The sequence below is a fragment of the Salmo salar genome, chromosome 07 (assembly GCF_965601325.2).
Source record: "Salmo salar chromosome 07, fSalSal1, whole genome shotgun sequence".
Classification (NCBI taxonomy): domain Eukaryota; kingdom Metazoa; phylum Chordata; class Actinopteri; order Salmoniformes; family Salmonidae; genus Salmo; species Salmo salar.
This window is the reverse complement of record NC_138297.1, coordinates 63933476-63957297: the sequence shown is the minus strand read 5'-3', so window position 1 is coordinate 63957297 and position 23822 is coordinate 63933476. Positions and strand designations below refer to the sequence as shown.

At 47.3% G+C, this 23822-nt stretch overlaps 1 protein-coding gene across 1 annotated transcript in view; it reads right to left on the bottom strand.

Annotated features, from left to right (window-relative positions):
• LOC106577472 (coiled-coil domain-containing protein 146) overlaps nucleotides 1–23822 on the bottom strand; it is an 88155-nt gene that overhangs the window by 3832 nt on the left and 60501 nt on the right. Inside the window, exons 15-19 of the mRNA XM_082977899.1 lie at nucleotides 19226–19374; nucleotides 18507–18735; nucleotides 6121–6249; nucleotides 5506–5643; nucleotides 2703–2804 (exon numbers count right to left, since the gene is read on the bottom strand). Of these exons, the coding sequence (XP_082834025.1) occupies nucleotides 2703–2804; nucleotides 5506–5643; nucleotides 6121–6249; nucleotides 18507–18735; nucleotides 19226–19374 (747 nt within the window). The remainder of the gene's footprint in view (nucleotides 1–2702; nucleotides 2805–5505; nucleotides 5644–6120; nucleotides 6250–18506; nucleotides 18736–19225; nucleotides 19375–23822) is intronic.

Sequence of the window (23822 nt, the reverse complement as noted above, 5' to 3'; positions counted from 1 at the left end):
AAAAGTTGGAAATCCTTAGACTTGACCTTAGCCTGGTCCCAGTTGGCTACAGGGATCTACACTATAATTCTTAGACTTGACCTTAGCCTGGTCCCAGTTGGCTACAGGGATCTACAGTATAATTCTTAGACTTGACCTTAGCCTGGTCCCAGTTGGCTACAGGGATCTACACTATAATTCTTAGACTTGACCTTAGCCTGGTCCCTGTTGGCTACAGGGATCTACAGTATAATCCTTAGACTTGACCTTAGCCTGGTCCCAGTTGGCTACAGGGATCTACACTATAATTCTTAGACTTGACCTTAGCCTGGTCCTTGTTGGCTACAGGGATCTACAGTATAATTCTTAGACTTGACCTTAGCCTGGTCCCAGTTGGCTACAGGGATCTACACTATAATTCTTAGACTTGACCTTAGCCTGGTCCCAGTTGGCTACAGGGATCTACACTATAATTCTTAGACTTGACCTTAGCCTGGTCCCTGTTGGCTACAGGGATCTACAGTATAATTCTTAGACTTGACCTTAGCCTGGTCCCAGTTGGCTACAGGGATCTACAGTATAATTCTTAGACTTGACCTTAGCCTGGTCCCAGTTGGCTACAGGGATCTACACTATAATTCTTAGACTTGACCTTAGCCTGGTCCCAGTTGGCTACAGGGATCTACACTATAATTCTTAGACTTGACCTTAGCCTGGTCCCTGTTGGCTACAGGGATCTACAGTATAATTCTTAGACTTGACCTTAGCCTGGTCCCAGTTGGCTACAGGGATCTACAGTATAATTCTTAGACTTGACCTTAGCCTGGTCCCAGTTGGCTACAGGGATCTACAGTATAATTCTTAGACTTGACCTTAGCCTGGTCCCTGTTGGCTACAGGGATCTACAGTATAATTCTTAGACTTGACCTTAGCCTGGTCCCAGTTGGCTACAGGGATCTACACTATAATTCTTAGACTTGACCTTAGCCTGGTCCCAGTTGGCTACAGGGATCTACACTATAATTCTTAGACTTGACCTTAGCCTGGTCCCAGTTGGCTACAGGGATCTACACTATAATTCTTAGACTTGACCTTAGCCTGGTCCCTGTTGGCTACAGGGATCTACAGTATAATTCTTAGACTTGACCTTAGCCTGGTCCCAGTTGGCTACAGGGATCTACAGTATAATTCTTAGACTTGACCTTAGCCTGGTCCCAGTTGGCTACAGGGATCTACACTATAATTCTTAGACTTGACCTTAGCCTGGTCCCAGTTGGCTACAGGGATCTACACTATAATTCTTAGACTTGACCTTAGCCTGGTCCCTGTTGGCTACAGGGATCTACAGTATAATTCTTAGACTTGACCTTAGCCTGGTCCCAGTTGGCTACAGGGATCTACAGTATAATTCTTAGACTTGACCTTAGCCTGGTCCCAGTTGGCTACAGGGATCTACAGTATAATTCTTAGACTTGACCTTAGCCTGGTCCCTGTTGGCTACAGGGATCTACAGTATAATTCTTAGACTTGACCTTAGCCTGGTCCCAGTTGGCTACAGGGATCTACAGTATAATTCTTAGACTTGACCTTAGCCTGGTCCCAGTTGGCTACAGGGATCTACAGTATAATTCTTAGACTTGACCTTAGCCTGGTCCCAGTTGGCTACAGGGATCTACACTATAATTCTTAGACTTGACCTTAGCCTGGTCCCAGTTGGCTACAGGGATCTACAGTATAATCCTTAGACTTGACCTTAGCCTGGTCCCTGTTGGCTACAGGGATCTACAGTATAATCCTTAGACTTGACCTTAGCCTGGTCCCAGTTGGCTACAGGGATCTACAGTATAATCCTTAGACTTGACCTTAGCCTGGTCCCAGTTGGCTACAGGGATCTACAGTATAATTCTTAGACTTGACCTTAGCCTGGTCCCAGTTGGCTACAGGGATCTACAGTATAATTCTTAGACTTGACCTTAGCCTGGTCCCAGTTGGCTACAGGGATCTACAGTATAATCCTTAGACTTGACCTTAGCCTGGTCCCAGTTGGCTACAGGGATCTACAGTATAATCCTTAGACTTGACCTTAGCCTGGTCCCAGTTGGCTACAGGGATCTACAGTATAATTCTTAGACTTGACCTTAGCCTGGTCCCAGTTGGCTACAGGGATCTACAGTATAATTCTTAGACTTGACCTTAGCCTGGTCCCAGTTGGCTACAGGGATCTACAGTATAATTCTTAGACTTGACCTTAGCCTGGTCCCAGTTGGCTACAGGGATCTACAGTATAATTCTTAGACTTGACCTTAGCCTGGTCCCAGTTGGCTACAGGGATCTACAGTATAATTCTTAGACTTGACCTTAGCCTGGTCCCAGTTGGCTACAGGGATCTACAGTATAATTCTTAGACTTGACCTTAGCCTGGTCCCTGTTGGCTACAGGGATCTACAGTATAATTCTTAGACTTGACCTTAGCCTGGTCCCAGTTGGCTACAGGGATCTACAGTATAATTCTTAGACTTGACCTTAGCCTGGTCCCAGTTGGCTACAGGGATCTACAGTATAATTATTAGACTTGACCTTAGCCTGGTCCCTGTTGGCTACAGGGATCTACAGTATAATCCTTAGACTTGACCTTAGCCTGGTCCCAGTTGGCTACAGGGATCTACAGTATGGGTCCAGCAGGCTAGGAAATGCTGGTCAATCTAAAAGAGTCTCCTGTTTACCTGCTGCAGGGTCATGGCGCTGGCTTGGCGCATCGACAACTCAGACACCACGGCCATCATCCTCCTGGTTGACTCCTTGATACGGCCCTGCAACTCATTCACCTGAGAGAGAGGAGACGGGGTTGGTTAACGCACAGACAGCCTGACAGACTGACAGATAGACAGCCAGACTGACATGATATTTGAAAAGACAGCGTTTCTCTAGCCGGCGGGGTAGTTGAGAACATGTTCTACTAGCCTGGTCTGAACAGTACTAGCCTTTGGCTAGCGGGCTACATTCATTTCCATTCCTGCCTCCAATACACACACAACATGTATATACTCAGACATACTCAGTCACCCAATAATGCACTCAATCTAATATCTAACATCCTCCAGATCAAACTAATATCTAACATTCTCCAGATCAAACTGATATCTAACATCCTCCAGATAAACTAATATCTAACATCCTCCAGATAAAACTAATATCTAACATCCTCCAGATCAAACTGATATCTAACATCCTCCAGATCAAACTGATATCTAACATCCTCCAGATCAATCTAACATCCTCCAGATCAAACTGATATCTAACATCCTCCAGATCAAACTGATATCTAACATCCTCCAGATCAAACTGATATCTAACATCCTCCAGATAAACTAATATCTAACATCCTCCAGATAAAACTAATATCTAACATCCTCCAGATCAAACTGATATCTAACATCCTCCAGATCAAACTGATATCTAACATCCTCCAGATCAATCTAACATCCTCCAGATCAAACTGATATCTAACATCCTCCAGATAAACTAATATCTAACATCCTCCAGATCAATCTAACATCCTCCAGATCAAACTGATATCTAACATCCTCCAGATAAACTAATATCTAACATCCTCCAGATAAAACTAATATCTAACATCCTCCAGATCAAACTGATATCTAACATCCTCCAGATAAACTAATATCTAACATCCTCCAGATAAAACTAATATCTAACATCCTCCAGATCAAACTGATATCTAACATCCTCCAGATAAACTAATATCTAACATTCTCCAGATCAAACTGATATCTAACATCCTCCAGATAAACTAATATCTAACATCCTCCAGATCAAACTAATATCTAACATCCTCCAGATCAAACTGATATCTAACATCCTCCAGATAAAACTAATATCTAACATCCTCCAGATCAAACTGATATCTAACATCCTCCAGATCAAACTAATATCTAACATCCTCCAGATCAATCTAACATCCTCCAGATAAACTAATATCTAACATCCTCCAGATAAAACTGATATCTAACATCCTCCAGATAAACTAATATCTAACATCCTCCAGATCAAACTAATATTTTACATCCTCCAGATCAAACTAATATCTAACATCCTCCAGATAATCTAATATCTAACATCCTCCAGATCAAACTGATATCTAACATCCTCCAGATAAACTAATATCTAACATCCTCCAGATCAAACTGATATCTAACATCCTCCAGATCAAACTGATATCTAACATCCTCCAGATCAATCTAACATCCTCCAGATAAACTAATATCTAACATCCTCCAGATCAAACTGATATCTAACATCCTCCAGATCAAACTGATATCTAACATCCTCCAGATAAAACTGATATCTAACATCCTCCAGATAAACTAATATCTAACATCCTCCAGATAAACTGATATCTAACATCCTCCAGATCAAACTGATATCTAACATCCTCCAGATAAACTAATATCTAACATTCTCCAGATCAATCTAATATCTAACATCCTCCAGATCAAACTGATATCTAACATCCTCCAGATAAACTAATATCTAACATCCCCCAGATCAATCTAACATCCTCCAGATAAACTAATATCTAACATCCCCCAGATAAACTGATATCTAACATCCTCCAGATCAAACTGATATCTAACATCCTCCAGATCAAACTGATATCTAACATCCTCCAGATAAACTGTTATCTAACATCCTCCAGATAAACTAATATCTAACATCCTCCAGATCAATCTAACATCCTCCAGATAAACTGATATCTAACATCCCCCAGATAAACTGATATCTAACATCCTCCAGATCAAACTGATATCTAACATCCCCCAGATAAACTGATATCTAACATCCTCCAGATAAACTGATATCTAACATCCTCCAGATCAAACTGATATCTAACATCCCCCAGATAAACTGATATCTAACATCCCACAGATAAACTGATATCTAACATCCTCCAGATCCCAGAGCCTCAGTTTGGCATGCTGGCTGCTGGGGCCCAGTGAGGTTATCTAAGCGTGCTGAGAGGATTTGCCTCAGAGTGCACAGCAACTTTGGCTCATTGGCTGTGTGTGTGTAACATGACTCATTGGCTGTGTGTGTGTAACATGGCTCATTGACTCATTGAGATAACTAACAGCCTTGGCCTGGTGGGCAGGTGATACTTCATCCAGGAGACACTGGGCTGGGCCCTGCAGGGAGTCGGGGTGAGAGGGCAGTCAGTCTGCTAGGCTGCACCAGGCACATGTAGCCACCACGCTCCAAGATCCTCTACCCCGACTGTGAGTGTGTGAATGGATGAGTTTGGCAGTAGATGCCTTCTTGGCTGCTTCCTGTGTGTGTGTGTGTGTGTGTGTGTGTGTGTGTGTGTGTGTGTGTGTGTGTGTGTGTGTGTGTGTGTGTGTGTGTGTGTGTGTGTGTGTGTGTGTGTGTGTGTGTGTGTGTGTGTGTGTGTGTGTGTGTGTGTGTGTGTGTGTGTGTGTGTGTGTGTGTGTGTGTGTGTGTGTGTGTGTGTACCTTCTTGGCTAGCTGCAGTGTGTCCTGCTTGCCGTTCTCGGCCTTAGCTCTGATTCGCTGAGAAAGCCGGGTCACCTGCTCAAACACCAAGTCCTTCTCCAGGAGCAGCTCTTCCCGCTCCGCCAAGCCAACCTCCAACTGAACACACACACACACACACACACACACACACACACACACACACACACACACACACACACACACACACACACACACACACACACACACACACAGGAGGCAGCCAAAAGGGTACACACACACACACACACACATACACACATACACACACACACACACACACACACACACACACACACACACACACACACACACACACACACACACACACACACACACACACACACACACACACACACACACACACACACACACATTAACATGAGACAGCTTCAACCTCAATCAATTATAACGACGGGATATGATTAATTGGTGGTAATCTTGATTGATGACTTCCCCTTCCCTCAAGAAAGAAAAGTGGCATAGTTTGTGTTCTTAGTCTCCTTCAGATACACTGACCGTTTAGACTCAGACCTACCCACTGTTCTGAAATCTGCCTGCATGACTGTAAAGCAGCTTCAGTACTGTAGGCTTTACCTGTTCTATCTTCTGGATGAGTTCAACAGGAGATGGGTCGTTCCCCTCCAGCTCTCTGGCCCTGTTCTCCTGTCCTGAATCCTCCAAGGCCTTCTCTAGCTCCAACATACGCTCCTTACACTCTGACAGCTACAGGACAGGGAAGAGAGGAGACAGAAGAGAGGAGGCGGAAGAGAGGAGACAGAAGAGAACAGAGGAGAAGAGACAGAAGAGAGGAGACAAGAGAAGAGAGGACAAGAGAGGAGAAAAGAAGGGAGGAGAAAAGAAGGGAGGAGAAGAGATGAGAGGAGAGGAGAAGAGAGGAGATAAGTCAACTTTTATTATCCATGAGAATATTCCAGAGACCATTGGAGGCTGCTGAGGGGAGGACAGCTCATAATAATGGCTGGAACGGAGCGAATGGAATGGCATCAAACACTTGGAAACCATGGAAACCATGTGTTTGATGTATTTGATACCATTCCACCGATTCCGGTCCAGCCATTACCACAAGCCTGTCCTCCCCAATTAAGGTGCCACCAACCTCCTGTGTCAGAGACCAACTTGACCTCACAATCATGTAAATTGTGTTGGGATGATGTGTTAGACAACACCATGATAGAAGTCAATATGGTTTGTTTCAGCATGACGAGCAGCTAAACAGATACACTAGGCTTCCTTTCCTGGTAACCATTATATCCTCAATTAGCCTTCATAGGGTTTGTTTCTGCATGATTTGCTGGTTAATGTGAGTTGCAGGTTAATAATGTGTAGGCTTCCTATCCTGGTAACCATTATATCATTTCTCATTATTCACAGAATTACTGTAAATCAGCTGTTGACCCCAGAATGGAGATTTGGGATGTGCACATCTTTCACACAGCCATGGTTTCTACACATGTCCATGCATGAAGCTCCACGTCACGCCACGGTATGAATGAACCCGTCGGGAGACATATCACCACCCTCTCCTTTTGCGTGTGTGATGCACATTCTTTTCCAGTTGAACCTTTCTAATGAAGCAGAGCTGATTGGGAGGAGAAGAGGTCAACAGACAGGAAGAAAAAAGCATCTCCTTTACGTCTTCTCTTCTGCCTTTAATGAAGGAGAGATGATCCTGGCAGGTCTGTGACAGGACGAGTGTAGCTGATCAACTCATGGACTACAGTGGAAGTAACTCGCTCAGAGACAGTCTCACAGTTGCTCTGTCTCCAGTGTCTTCCTGTAATGTGATGTAATGTGTACGTGTTCTACTCTAACAACAGAATGAGATTTTGAAATGCCTCTGGTATTCATAATCAAACTCTGATGGACTAAAAGACGACTGTACTGTAGCCTGAGACCACCCTCAGAGAGAGAGACCGAGAGGAAAGAGAGCTGGAGAAAAAGAGGGAGAGCGCGACAGAGAGAGAACAAGAGAATGTGAGAGTGAGAGATTGGATCTGAGACCAACATTACATTAGAGGCAGATGATTTACTATGAGATTGAATCACTCTGCACACCACCCTCACATCACTCACATCAGTCAGAGAGAGAGACAGAGCTGCATGCTGAGGCCCATACTGGAGGACGTCACTGTCTCACTGCCTGACTGGCTGACAGTGACTGACTGTCTGGTTGGCTAACTGTCTCACTGACTGTCTGACTGTCTGGTTGGTTAACCGTCTCAGTGCCTGACTGACTGTCTGGTTGGCTAACTGTCTCAGTGCCTGACTGACTGTCTGGTTGGTTAATTGTCTCAGTGCCTGACTGACTGTCTGGTTGGCTAACTGTCTCACTGCCTGACTGACTGTCTGGTTGGTTAACCGTCTCAGTGCCTGACTGACTGTCTGGTTGGCTAACTGTCTCACTGCCTGACTGACTGTCTGGTTGGCTAACTGTCTCAGTGCCTGACTGACTGTCTGGTTGGTTAATTGTCTCAGTGCCTGACTGACTGTCTGGTTGGCTAACTGTCTCACTGCCTGACTGACTGTCTGGTTGGTTAACCGTCTCAGTGCCTGACTGACTGTCTGGTTGGCTAACTGTCTCACTGCCTGACTGACTGTCTGGTTGGCTAACTGTCTCACTGCCTGACTGACTGTCTGGTTGGCTAACTGTCTCACTGCCTGACTGACTGTCTGGTTGGTTAACTGTCTCAGTGCCTGACTGACTGTCTGGTTGGCTAACTGTCTCACTGCCTGACTGACTGTCTGGTTGGTTAACCGTCTCAGTGCCTGACTGACTATCTGGTTGGCTAACTGTCTCAGTGCCTGATTGACTGTCTGGTTGGCTAACTGTCTCAGTGCCTGACTGACTGTCTGGGTGGCTAACCGTCTCAGTGCCTGACTGACTGTCTGGTTGGCTAACTGTCTCAGTGCCTGACTGACTGTCTGGTTGGTTAACTGTCTCAGTGCCTGACTGACTATCTGGTTGGTTAACCGTCTCACTGCCTGACTGACTGTCTGGTTGGTTAACTCAGTGCCTGACTGACTGTCTGGTTGGCTAACTGTCTCAGTTCCTGACTGACTGTCTGGTTGGTTAACCGTCTCAGTGCCTGACTGACTGTCTGGTTGGTTAACTGTCTCAGTGCCTGACTGACTGTCTGGTTGGCTAACCGTCTCAGTGCCTGACTGACTGTCTGGTTGGTTAACCGTCTCAATGCCTAACTGTCTTTCTGGTTGGTTAACTGTCACTGCCTGACTGGCTGGTTGGCTAACTGTCACTGCCTGACTGACTGGTTGGCTAACTGTCTCAATGCCTAACTGTCTTTCTGGTTGGCTAACTGTCACTGCCTGACTGGCTGGTTGGCTAACTGTCACTGCCTGACTGACTGGCTGGTTGGCTAACTGTGTCACTGCCTGACTGTCTGTCTGGTTGGCTAACTGTGTCACTGCCTGACTGTCTGTCTGGTTGGCTAACTGTGTCACTGCCTGACTGTCTGTCTGGTTGGCTAACTGTCTCACTGCTTGACTGACTGTCTGGTTGGCTAACTGTCTCACTGCCTGACTGGTTGGCTAACTGTCTCACTGCCTGACTGACTGGTTGGCTAACCGTCTCAATGCCTGACTGACTGTCTGTCTGGTTGGCTAACTGTCTCAATGCCTGACTGTCTGGTTGGCTAACTGTCTCAATGCCTGACTGCCTGACTGGCTGGTTGGCTAACTGTCACTGCCTGCCTGACTGTCTGGTTGGCTAACTGTCTCACTGCTTGACTGACTGTCTGGTTGGCTAACTGTCTCACTGCCTGACTGACTGGTTGGCTAACCGTCTCAATGCCTGACTGACTGTCTGTCTGGTTGGCTAACTGTCTCAATGTCTGTCTGCCTGACTGTCTGGTTGGCTAACTGTCACTGCCTGACTGACTGTCTGGTTGGCTAACTGTCTCACGGCCTGACTGACTGTCTGGTTGGCTAACTGTCTCACTGTCAGGCAGTGTACTGTAAAAAAGTTGAATTGTTTATTTGGAAGCGATTAAAGGTTGCTTCTGGCTTAGGTCAAGGAAAGCTATCCAGAGTGTATATTGAATTTCACACACAAACTTTAATATTTTATACTGTGTGATCTTAAGTGCATTCTAACAACAGACACATTCCCCTCTGAAGTGTAAACAGCCTGAGAATAAGAGACATCTGTTTCACAGTAACACATTGTTGTTTAATGTGATCACATCATGGTGGATCGTGAGTGGATTGTGAACGCTGTTTACTTCCTCTCTGCCAATACCACAATCCCCCTGACTGTCTAAATCACACAGTCTCCCCCTGACTGTCTAAATCATAGTCTCCCCCTGACTGTCTAAATCACACAGTCTCCACCTGACTGTCTAAATCATAGTCTCCCCCTGACTGTCTAAATCACAGTCTCCCCCTGACTGTCTAAATCACAGTCTCCCCCTGACTGTCTAAATCACACAGTCTCAACCTGACTGTCTAAATCACAGTCTCAACCTGACTGTCTAAATCACAGTCTCCCCCTGACTGTCTAAATCACACAGTCTCAACCTGACTGTCTAAATCACAGTCTCCCCCTGACTGTCTAAATCACAGTCTCAACCTGACTGTCTAAATCACAGTCTCCCCCTGACTGTCTAAATCACAGTCTCCCCCTGACTGTCTAAATCACACAGCCTCCCCCTGACTGTCTAAATCACACAGTCTCCCCCTGACTGTCTAAATCACACAGTCTCCACCTGACTGTCTAAATCACACAGTCTCCCCCTGACTGTCTAAATCACAGTCTCCCCCTGACTGTCTAAATCACAGTCTCCCCCTGACTGTCTAAATCACACAGTCTTCCCCTGACTGTCTAAATCACACAGTCTCCCCCTGACTGTCTAAATCACAGTCTCCCCCTGACTGTCTAAATCACACAATCTCCACCTGACTGTCTACATCACAGTCTCCCCCTGACTGTCTAAATCACACAGTCTCCCCCTGACTGTCTAAATCACACAGTCTCCCCCTGACTGTCTAAATCACACAATCTCCGCCTGACTGTCTAAATCACACAGTCTCCCCCTGACTGTCTAAATCACACAGTCTTCCCCTGACTGTCTAAATCACACAGTCTCCCCCTGACTGTCTAAATCACACAGTCTCCCCCTGACTGTCTAAATCACACAGTCTCCCCCTGACTGTCTAAATCACACAGTCTCCCCCTGACTGTCTAAATCACAGTCTCCCCCTGACTGTCTAAATCACACAATCTCCACCTGACTGTCTACATCACAGTCTCCCCCTGACTGTCTAAATCACACAGTCTCCCCCTGACTGTCTAAATCACACAGTCTCCCCCTGACTGTCTAAATCACACAATCTCCGCCTGACTGTCTAAATCACACAGTCTCCCCCTGACTGTCTAAATCACACAGTCTTCCCCTGACTGTCTAAATCACACAGTCTCCCCCTGACTGTCTAAATCACACAGTCTCCCCCTGACTGTCTAAATCACACAGTCTCCCCCTGACTGTCTAAATCACACAGTCTCCCCCTGACTGTCTAAATCACACAGTCTCCGCCTGACTGTCTAAATCACACAGTCTCCGCCTGACTGTCTAAATCACACAGTCTTCCCCTGACTGTCTAAATCACACAGTCTCCACCTGACTGTCTAAATCACAGTCTCAACCTGACTGTCTAAATCACAGTCTCCCCCTGACTGTCTAAATCACAGTCTCAACCTGACTGTCTAAATCACAGTCTCCCCCTGACTGTCTAAATCACACAGTCTCCCCCTGACTGTCTAAATCACACAGTCTTCCCCTGACTGTCTAAATCACACAGTCTCCGCCTGACTGTCTAAATCACACAGTCTTCCCCTGACTGTCTAAATCACACAGTCTCCGCCTGACTGTCTAAATCACACAGTCTTCCCCTGACTGTCTAAATCACACAGTCTCCCCCTGACTGTCTAAATCATAAGTCTTCCCCTGACTGTCTAAATCACACAGTCTCCGCTTGACTGTCTAAATCACAGTCTCCCCCTGACTGTCTAAATCACAGTTTCCCCTTGACTGTCTAAATCACACAGTCTCAACCTGACTGTCTAAATCACAGTCTCCCCTTGACTGTCTAAATCACAGTCTCCCCCTGACTGTCTAAATCACACAGCCTCCCCCTGACTGTCTAAATCATAGTCTCCCCCTGACTGTCTAAATCACAGCCTCCCCCCGACTGTCTAAATCACACAGCCTCCCCCCGACTGTCTAAATCACACAGTCTTCCCCTGACTGTCTAAATCACACAGTCTCCCCCTGACTGTCTAAATCACAGTCTTCCCCTGACTGTCTAAATCACACAGTCTCCACCTGACTGTCTAAATCACACAGTCTCCACCTGACTGTCTAAATCACACAGTCTCCGCCTGACTGTCTAAATCACACAGTCTTCCCCTGACTGTCTAAATCACACAGTCTCCCCCTGACTGTCTAAATCACACAGTCTCCCCCTGACTGTCTAAATCACACAGTCTCCCCCTGACTGTCTAAATCACACAATCTCCCCCTGACTGTCTAAATCACACAGTCTCCCCCTGACTGTCTAAATCACAGTCTCCCCCTGACTGTCTAAATCACACAGTCTCCACCTGACTGTCTAAATCACACAGTCTCCACCTGACTGTCTAAATCACAGTCTCCCCCTGACTGTCTAAATCACACAGTCTCCCCCTGACTGTCTAAATCACAGTCTCCCCCTGACTGTCTAAATCACACAGTCTCCCCCTGACTGTCTAAATCACACAATCTCCCCCTGACTGTCTAAATCACACAGTCTCCCCATGACTGTCAAAATCACACAATCTCCCCCTGACTGTCTAAATCACACAGTCTCCCCCTGACTGTCAAAATCACATAGCCAACAGCACAGCTGAGGAACAGAGGGGACAGAGGGGTGGTTGGATAGCTGGATGAATGGCTTGACTGATTTATGGATGGAAGGTAACAGAATAGGACAAAACTATGGTAGAATTTCCCACTGTCAGAAAGCAGCTGAGCGGGGATTGGAGAGTTGAGGAGTCTGTCCCAATTCCATCCATACTCTCCAGTGGGCACTGAGAGCCCTGTGAGACTTGGGGCCATAAGAAGCCATTGCCCCTTAGTTATTGGGGCCAGGTTCCAGAATCCAGACAGAGACATTGGGGCCATCAGGGGCCATCCACTGCCTGTTGGTCATTATGGACGGATTCCAGTAAAGAGCAGTGGGCCAATGACACCCCAACCCAGGCCTCAACCCTTGCTCCGGACCCGGCTCCAATACTGGCCTGTCTGGCTTGTAGACAGAGAGAAGAATGTCTCTATAAAAGTGCCAGGTTATGGAACGACAAAGGTCACCTATTCAGCCGAGGAACAACCGAGGCATGGAATCCTAGAACAGTTCTGAATTCATTCACCCTTAGTAAAAAGCTAACTACAGTAACTAAGAGCAATAGATGACGTCAGGAAATTAAAGCTCAAATACCACCTGTCTGATGAGGCAACAGAGGTTGTCTCTCTCAGACTTACCCTTTGTGACAGTGTTTGGGTTATATGATCGGTTACATTGGCACTGTAGCTAATGAGCCTCCTCTCTAACCCAGTGGTATTCAAAGTCAGGGTTGCAACCCCTAGTGGGGTCATGGTGGAACTGCAGTGGTCCCCCCCCCCCAAAAAATATATATAATAGTACAGATTATTGTTATACGTTTTTGAAAAATATTACTTATTGAGTAAAAGTATTTATTGGTTTCTTTTAATTTTGATAAGAAAATACAATGAATTTAAGGTTATTTGTTGATATAAAAATCTAAATGTACAGATTTTAAGGTTTAAGATTTGGCCCAGGATGGAGTCGCGAGAAATTCTGGCTGAAAAAATGGGATCCCGCTGAATTTTTTGAATAGCATTGCTCTAACCATTTGAGCACTGAACATCACAGGAGGATGGTGAAGGGAGGACGGCTCATAATAATGCCAGGAATGGAGAGAATGGAATGGTATTAAACACAAGGAAACCATGGAAACCCTGTGTTTATTGGATTTGATACCATTCCATTCAATCCGTCCAGCCCATCCTCTGATTTAGAGTGCCACCAGCCACCAGTGCTGAGCTACTGAATCCATTAAAGATATGCACCGGAACTTTGGTGACTAGTAAATACCTTTTAAACCACCCGCTTTGGGCCGGATGTGTCAATGTGTAGTTCATACATGCACAATCTATGAGCAGATACTCTCTTAAATAGCCACGAAAGCGACTGTTTTCTGGAAGCTGTGCTGTGCCATTTTCCCTACATTTTCCCCCCATGTGGGCCAGACCCTTAAGCAAATCGAGTTTCAGCCAATGAGCTTCAGCCCTGCGCCATTTGAGTGACGCACACACAACAGAGCGAGAGAGAGAGAGCAAAGACGTGGTGCACATATCTGCACATATGTGACGTAGTACCACTTTTGGCTCGTGAGTGCTACTTTCAAAACTGCTGGATAAAAAGTATACAAAAGTAGCGGAGAATCTCTTTAAGTGGCTTTTCTCTAGGGTGTCCTTGTCTGGTCCCTACTGGCATATGGTGTCATGGAGAAGCTATCTGAGGAGGCATATAGTCAGCTACCCATTAGGCTACAGTACTCTCCAGTCAGAGATGTTGACAAGGGCAGCCATGTTGCCGTACGACAGTAACGTTCAAAAGTGTCAGTTGGGTTGAATGTTTACATCAAACACTTACATGTGGAAGTAATTTATATATTATAAAAACAATGTTTAGACATATCACTGCACAAATGGGGCACATTTCAGTGGAAGAGTTTATGGCTACATCTCAAATGGGACCCTATTCCCTATATAGTGCACTACATTTGACCAGAGCCCAGGATACTATATAGGGAATAGGCAGCCATTTGGGATGCATCCCAAGTCTCTGAGAACATTTCTCTGAACTGACAGGACTATAAGAACCTATAAAGGTGAGGAGAGACTGGAGTGACTCACCAGGCATCAATATTTACAGCATGAATTCCATTATACACACCTTTCTGTGTGTTATGTTTAGCTAAAGACTAGGAGGTACAACAAGGGACTTTAGATATACGTCTCCTTAGTAGGGGCCTTTCTTTGAGTCCTGACAGTGTTAAAGAGTCTGTGTAGTCCAACATTAAGATATACTGGGGATATCAACGAGCAGTCAGTGCATGGGAAACTCTGAAATAAACATCATATTGTCCATCTAGGCTCTGGTTAAAAGTAGAGGAAAACGTGAGGACTTGAATCAACCTGCTCTAAATCAAGTCAGGCCAGAGTTAGCAACCAGTTCTCAGAGGTTCCTATCCACTTCCTCCCGTCTGATGCTGTCATTCCTACCCGCCCTTTGACTGACAGTCCAGTGTTATCTGACGTCAGACAACAGGGTCGTATTCATAAGGCACTAAACGGAAGAAAACTGACTGAAACAGGGACTAGCTGAACAGGGAGGAACTAGCTGAACAGGAAGGGACTAGCTGAACAGGGAGGGACTAGCTGAACTGGGAGGGACTAGCTGAACTGGGAGGGACTAGCTGAGCTGGGAGGGACTAGCTGAACAGGGAGGAACTAGCTGAACTGGGAGGGACTAGCTGAGCTGGGAGGGACTAGCTGAACTGGGAGGAACTAGCTGAACAGGAAGGGACTAGCTGAACAGGGAGGAACTAGCTGAACTGGGAGGGACTAGCTGAGCTGGGAGGGACTAGCTGAACAGGAAGGAACTAGCTGAACAGGGAGGAACTAGCTGAACTGGGGGGGACTAGCTGAGCTGGGAGGGACTAGCTGAACTGGGAGGAACTAGATGAACAGGGAGGGACTAGCTGAACAGGGAGGGACTAGCTGAACTGGGAGGGACTAGCTGAACTGGGAGGGACTAGCTGAGCTGGGAGGGACTAGCTGAACAGGAAGGGACTAGCTGAACAGGGAGGGACTAGCTGAACAGGGAGGGACTAGCTGAACTGGGAGGGACTAGCTGAACAGGGAGGGACTAGCTGAACAGGGAGGGACTAGCTGAACTGGGAGGGACTAGCTGAACAGGGAGGGACTAGCTGAACAGGGAGGGACTAGCTGAACTGGGAGGGACTAGCTGAACAGGGAGGGACTAGCTGAACAGGGAGGGACTAGCTGAACTGGGAGGGACTAGCTGAGCTGGGAGGGACTAGCTGAGCTGGGAGGGACTAGCTGAACAGGAAGGGACTAGCTGAACAGGGAGGGACTAGCTGAACAGGGAGGGACTAGCTGAACTGGGAGGGACTAGCTGAACAGGGAGGGACTAGCTGAACAGGGAGGGACTAGCTGAACTGGGAGGGACTAGCTGAACAGGGAGGGACTAGCTGAACAGGGAGGGACTAGCTGAACAGGGAGGGACTAGCTGAACTGGGAGGGACTAGCTGAACTGGGAGTGACTAGCTGAACAGGGAGGGACCAGCTGGACATGGAGGGACTAGGTGAACTGGGAGGGACTAGCTGAACAGGGAGGGACTAGCTGAACAGGGAGGAACTAGCTGAACAGGGAGGGACTAGCTGAACATGGAGGGACTAGCTGAACAGGGAGGGACTAGCTGAACTGGGAGGGACTAGCTGAACAGGGATGGACTAGCTGAACATGGAGGGACTAGCTGAACAGGGAGGGACTAGCTGAACATGGAGGGACTAGCTGAACAGGGAGGGACTAGCTGAACTGGGAGGGACTAGCTGAACAGGGAGGGACTAGCTGAACAGGGAGGGACTAGCTGAACATGGAGGGACTAGCTGAACAGGGAGGGACTAGCTGAACTGGGAGGGACTAGCTGAACAGGGAGGGACTAGCTGAACAGGGAGGAACTAGCTGAACTGGGAGGAACTTGCTGAACAGGGAGGGACTAGCTGAACAGGGAGGGACTAGCTGAACAGGGAGGAACTAGCTGAACAGGGAGGGACTAGCTGAACTGGGAGGAACTAGCTGAACTGGGAGGAACTAGCTGAACTGGGAGGAACTTGCTGAACAGGGAGGGACTAGCTGAACTGGGAGGAACTAGCTGAACTGGGAGGAACTAGCTGAACTGGGAGGAACTAGATGAACTGGGAGGGACTAGCTGAACTGGGAGGGACTAGCTGAACAGGGAGGGACTAGCTGAACAGGGAGGGACTAGCTGAACTGGGAGGGACTAGCTGAACAGGGAGGGACTAGCTGAACAGGGAGGAACTAGCTGAACAGGGAGGAACTAGCTGAACAGGGAGGGACTAGCTGAACAGGGAGGGACTAGCTGAACAGGGAGGGACTAGCTGAACAGGGAGGGACTAGCTGAACTGGGAGGGACAAGCTGAACAGGGAGGGACTAGCTGAACAGGGAGGAACTAGCTGAACAGGGAGGGACTAGCTGAACAGGGAGGAACTAGCTGAACAGGGAGGGACTAGCTGAACTGGGAGGGACTAGCTGAACAGGGAGGGACTAGCTGAACAGGGAGGAACTAGCTGAACAGGGAGGAACTAGCTGAACAGGGAGGGACTAGCTGAACAGGGAGGGACTAGCTGAACAGGGAGGAACTAGCTGAACAGGGAGGGACTAGCTGAACAGGGAGGGACTAGCTGAACAGGGAGGAACTAGCTGAACAGGGAGGGACTAGCTGAACAGGGAGGAACTAGCTGAACAGGGAGGGACTAGCTGAACAGGGAGGGACTAGCTGAACAGGGAGGGACTAGCTGAACAGGAAGGGACTAGCTGAACAGGGAGGGACTAGCTGAACAGGGAGGAACTAGCTGAACAGGGAGGGACTAGCTGAACAGGGAGGGACTAGCTGAACAGGAAGGGACTAGCTGAACAGGGAGGGACTAGCTGAACAGGGAGGGACTAGCTGAACAGGGAGGGACTAGCTGAACAGGAAGGGACTAGCTGAACAGGGAGGGACTAGCTGAACAGGGAGGAACTAGCTGAACAGGGAGGGACTAGCTGAACAGGGAGGGACTAGCTGAACAGGGAGGGACTAGCTGAACAGGAAGGAACTAGCTGAACAGGGAGGGACTAGCTGAACTGGGAGGGACTAGCTGAACAGGGAGGGACTAGCTGAACAGGGAGGAACTAGCTGAACAGGGAGGAACTAGCTGAACAGGGAGGGACTAGCTGAACAGGGAGGAACTAGCTGAACAGGGAGGGACTAGCTGAACAGGGAGGGACTAGCTAAACAGGGAGGAACTAGCTGAATAGGGAGGAACTAGCTGAACAGGAAGGAACTAGCTGAACAGGGAGGGACTAGCTGAACAGGAAGGAACTAGCTGAACAGGGAGGAACTAGCTGAACAGGGAGGGACTAGCTGAACAGGGAGGGACTAGCTGAACAGGGAGGGACTAGCTGAACAGGAAGGAACTAGCTGAACAGGGAGGGACTAGCTGAACAGGGAGGGACTAGCTGAACAGGGAGGGACTAGCTAAACAGGGAGGGACTAGCTGAACAGGAAGGAACTAGCTGAACAGGGAGGGACTAGCTGTACAGGGAGGGACTAGCTGAACAGGAAGGAACTAGCTGAACAGGAAGGGACTAGCTGAACAGGGAGGGACTAGCTGAACAGGGAGGGACTAGCTGAACAGGGAGGGACTAGCTGAACAGGGAGGGACTAGCTGAACAGGAAGGAACTAGCTGAACAGGGAGGGACTAGCTGAACAGGGAGGGACTAGCTGAACAGGAAGGAACTAGCTGAACAGGGAGGGACTAGCTGAACAGGGAGGGACTAGCTGAACAGGAAGGAACTAGCTGAACAGGGAGGGACTAGCTGAACAGGGAGGGACTAGCTGAACAGGAAGGAACTAGCTGAACAGGGAGGGACTAGCTGAACAGGAAGGAACTAGCTGAACAGGAAGGAACTAGCTGAACTAACCAACAAGAAAAGGTTTGTTTTTTCTTTTTCTGTTGCAAAGCGTTTTGGAACGGTGTGCCTTAGTGAATATGACTCAGGCTTCTAATGTACCTGTATCTGCAGCATGGTGCTCTCTCCCTCCAGTCTCCTCTGGCAGGGCACCAGTTTCCTGCTGAGGGCTGTCTGTCTTTCTTCTTTCTTGGTGATCATCTGCAGGCAGCACGTCTCCTCCTCCAGCGCCTGCATCTCTATGTTACCGTCTCTGATCAGGCCCTCCTGAACATTCACCTTCTCGTAGAAAATACACATCTCCTCCTCACGCTCCAGCAACTGTACCCCTCTGTCAGAGAGAGAGAGAGAGAGAAAAAACCCCTGAGAGAGCTACCATATTGTAATGTAGGGATGAGGATCGGTCAAATACCATCAGTAGCCGCCCAATTGCCCACATTGTTCAGCATGGTTGCCTGTAGTTAGTCGTAAGCAGTAGACGTCTTTCCCTATCTGATATGTACAATCTTGGTTGGTGGTCGTGTGGACGGTGTAAACTGATCAACAGAAAGCCAGACTCACCTGTCATTGCGGCTCTGCATGGCTGTGTTTTGGCTCTTCCTCATCTGACAGACAGACAGACAGACTCACCTGTCATTGAGGCTCTGCATGGCTGTGTTTTGGCTCTTCCTCATCTGATCGACAGACTCACCTGTCATTGCCGCTCTGCATGGCTGTGTTTTGGCTCTTCCTCATCTGATCGACAGACTCACCTGTCATTGCAGCTCTGCACGGCCGTGTTTTGGCTGTTCCTCTTCGGACAGACAGGCAGACAGACTCACCTGTCATTGCGACTCTGCACGGCCGTGTCGTGGCTCTTCCTCATCTGTAGCAGGTTCTGTTCATGGTAGTTGATCATGTGGGTCAGCCGGCCCAGGTTCAGCTTCTGCTCCTCCCTCTTCTGTCTCATCTCATGAAGCACCTGGGTCACCTTGGAGATGGGATCAGAACAGAGAAACATCATAACCCAGGTCACCTTGGAGATGGGATCAGAACAGAGAAACATCATAACCCAGGTCACCTTGGAGATGGGATCAGAACAGAGAAACATCATAACCCAGGTCACCTTGGAGATGGGATCAGAACAGAGAAACATCATAACCCAGGTCACCTTGGAGATGGAATCAGAACAGAGAAACATCATAACCCAGGTCACCTTGGAGATGGGATCAGAACAGAGAAACATCATAACCCAGGTCACCTTGGAGATGGAATCAGAACAGAGAAACATCATAACCCAGGTCACCTTGGAGATGGAATCAGAACAGAGAAACATCATAACCCAGGTCACCTTGGAGATGGGATCAGAACAGAGAAACATCATAACCCAGGTCACCTTGGAGATGGAATCAGAACAGAGAAACATCATAACCCAGGTCACCTTGGAGATGGGATCAGAACAGAGAAACATCATAACCCAGGTCACCTTGGAGATGGGATCAGAACAGAGAAACATCATAACCCAGGTCACCTTGGAGATGGGATCAGAACAGAGAAACATCATAACCCAGGTCACCTTGGAGATGGAATCAGAACAGAGAAACATCATAACCCAGGTCACCTTGGAGATGGAATCAGAACAGAGAAACATCATAACCCAGGTCACCTTGGAGATGGGATCAGAACAGAGAAACATCATAACCCAGGTCACCTTGGAGATGGAATCAGAACAGAGAAACATCATAACCCAGGTCACCTTGGAGATGGGATCAGAACAGAGAAACATCATAACCCAGGTCACCTTGGAGATGGGATCAGAACAGAGAAACATCATAACCCAGGTCACCTTGGAGATGGGATCAGAACAGAGAAACATCATAACCCAGGTCACCTTGGAGATGGGATCAGAACAGAGAAACATCATAACCCAGGTCACCTTGGAGATGGAATCAGAACAGAGAAACATCATAACCCAGGTCACCTTGGAGATGGAATCAGAACAGAGAAACATCATAACCCAGGTCACCTTGGAGATGGAATCAGAACAGAGAAACATCATAACCCAGGTCACCTTGGAGATGGGATCAGAACAGAGAAACATCATAACCCAGGTCACCTTGGAGATGGGATCAGAACAGAGAAACATCATAACCCAGGTCACCTTGGAGATGGGATCAGAACAGAGAAACATCATAACCCAGGTCACCTTGGAGATGGAATCAGAACAGAGAAACATCATAACCCAGGTCACCTTGGAGATGGGATCAGAACAGAGAAACATCATAACCCAGGTCACCTTGGAGATGGAATCAGAACAGAGAAACATCATAACCCAGGTCACCTTGGAGATGGGATCAGAACAGAGAAACATCATAACCCAGGTCACCTTGGAGATGGAATCAGAACAGAGAAACATCATAACCCAGGTCACCTTGGAGATGGAATCAGAACAGAGAAACATCATAACCCAGGTCACCTTGGAGATGGAATCAGAACAGAGAAACATCATAACCCTAACCCAGGTCACCTTGGAGATGGAATCAGAACAGAGAAACATCATAACCCAGGTCACCTTGGAGATGGGATCAGAACAGAGAAACATCATAACCCAGGTCACCTTGGAGATGGGATCAGAACAGAGAAACATCATAACCCAGGTCACCTTGGAGATGGGATCAGAACAGAGAAACATCATAACCCAGGTCACCTTGGAGATGGGATCAGAACAGAGAAACATCATAACCCAGGTCACCTTGGAGATGGAATCAGAACAGAGAAACATCATAACCCAGGTCACCTTGGAGATGGGATCAGAACAGAGAAACATCATAACCCAGGTCACCTTGGAGATGGAATCAGAACAGAGAAACATCATAACCCAGGTCACCTTGGAGATGGAATCAGAACAGAGAAACATCATAACCCAGGTCACCTTGGAGATGGGATCAGAACAGAGAAACATCATAACCCAGGTCACCTTGGAGATGGGATCAGAACAGAGAAACATCATAACCCAGGTCACCTTGGAGATGGAATCAGAACAGAGAAACATCATAACCCAGGTCACCTTGGAGATGGGATCAGAACAGAGAAACATCATAACCCAGGTCACCTTGGAGATGGAATCAGAACAGAGAAACATCATAACCCAGGTCACCTTGGAGATGGGATCAGAACAGAGAAACATCATAACCCAGGTCACCTTGGAGATGGGATCAGAACAGAGAAACATCATAACCCAGGTCACCTTGGAGATGGGATCAGAACAGAGAAACATCATAACCCAGGTCACCTTGGAGATGGAATCAGAACAGAGAAACATCATAACCCAGGTCACCTTGGAGATGGAATCAGAACAGAGAAACATCATAACCCTAACCCAGGTCACCTTGGAGATGGGATCAGAACAGAGAAACATCATAACCCAGGTCACCTTGGAGATGGAATCAGAACAGAGAAACATCATAACCCAGGTCACCTTGGAGATGGGATCAGAACAGAGAAACATCATAACCCAGGTCACCTTGGAGATGGAATCAGAACAGAGAAACATCATAACCCAGGTCACCTTGGAGATGGGATCAGAACAGAGAAACATCATAACCCAGGTCACCTTGGAGATGGGATCAGAACAGAGAAACATCATAACCCAGGTCACCTTGGAGATGGGATCAGAACAGAGAAACATCATAACCCAGGTCACCTTGGAGATGGGATCAGAACAGAGAAACATCATAACCCAGGTCACCTTGGAGATGGAATCAGAACAGAGAAACATCATAACCCAGGTCACCTTGGAGATGGAATCAGAACAGAGAAACATCATAACCCAGGTCACCTTGGAGATGGGATCAGAACAGAGAAACATCATAACCCAGGTCACCTTGGAGATGGAATCAGAACAGAGAAACATCATAACCCAGGTCACCTTGGAGATGGGATCAGAACAGAGAAACATCATAACCCAGGTCACCTTGGAGATGGGATCAGAACAGAGAAACATCATAACCCAGGTCACCTTGGAGATGGAATCAGAACAGAGAAACATCATAACCCAGGTCACCTTGGAGATGGGATCAGAACAGAGAAACATCATAACCCAGGTCACCTTGGAGATGGAATCAGAACAGAGAAACATCATAACCCAGGTCACCTTGGAGATGGAATCAGAACAGAGAAACATCATAACCCAGGTCACCTTGGAGATGGAATCAGAACAGAGAAACATCATAACCCAGGTCACCTTGGAGATGGAATCAGAACAGAGAAACATCATAACCCAGGTCACCTTGGAGATGGGATCAGAACAGAGAAACATCATAACCCAGGTCACCTTGGAGATGGGATCAGAACAGAGAAACATCATAACCCAGGTCACCTTGGAGATGGGATCAGAACAGAGAAACATCATAACCCAGGTCACCTTGGAGATGGGATCAGAACAGAGAAACATCATAACCCAGGTCACCTTGGAGATGGGATCAGAACAGAGAAACATCATAACCCAGGTCACCTTGGAGATGGGATCAGAACAGAGAAACATCATAACCCAGGTCACCTTGGAGATGGGATCAGAACAGAGAAACATCATAACCCAGGTCACCTTGGAGATGGGATCAGAACAGAGAAACATCATAACCCAGGTCACCTTGGAGATGGAATCAGAACAGAGAAACATCATAACCCAGGTCACCTTGGAGATGGAATCAGAACAGAGAAACATCATAACCCAGGTCACCTTGGAGATGGGATCAGAACAGAGAAACATCATAACCCAGGTCACCTTGGAGATGGGATCAGAACAGAGAAACATCATAACCCAGGTCACCTTGGAGATGGGATCAGAACAGAGAAACATCATAACCCAGGTCACCTTGGAGATGGAATCAGAACAGAGAAACATCATAACCCAGGTCACCTTGGAGATGGGATCAGAACAGAGAAACATCATAACCCAGGTCACCTTGGAGATGGGATCAGAACAGAGAAACATCATAACCCAGGTCACCTTGGAGATGGAATCAGAACAGAGAAACATCATAACCCAGGTCACCTTGGAGATGGAATCAGAACAGAGAAACATCATAACCCAGGTCACCTTGGAGATGGGATCAGAACAGAGAAACATCATAACCCAGGTCACCTTGGAGATGGGATCAGAACAGAGAAACATCATAACCCAGGTCACCTTGGAGATGGGATCAGAACAGAGAAACATCATAACCCAGGTCACCTTGGAGATGGGATCAGAACAGAGAAACATCATAACCCAGGTCACCTTGGAGATGGGATCAGAACAGAGAAACATCATAACCCAGGTCACCTTGGAGATGGGATCAGAACAGAGAAACATCATAACCCAGGTCACCTTGGAGATGGAATCAGAACAGAGAAACATCATAACCCAGGTCACCTTGGAGATGGGATCAGAACAGAGAA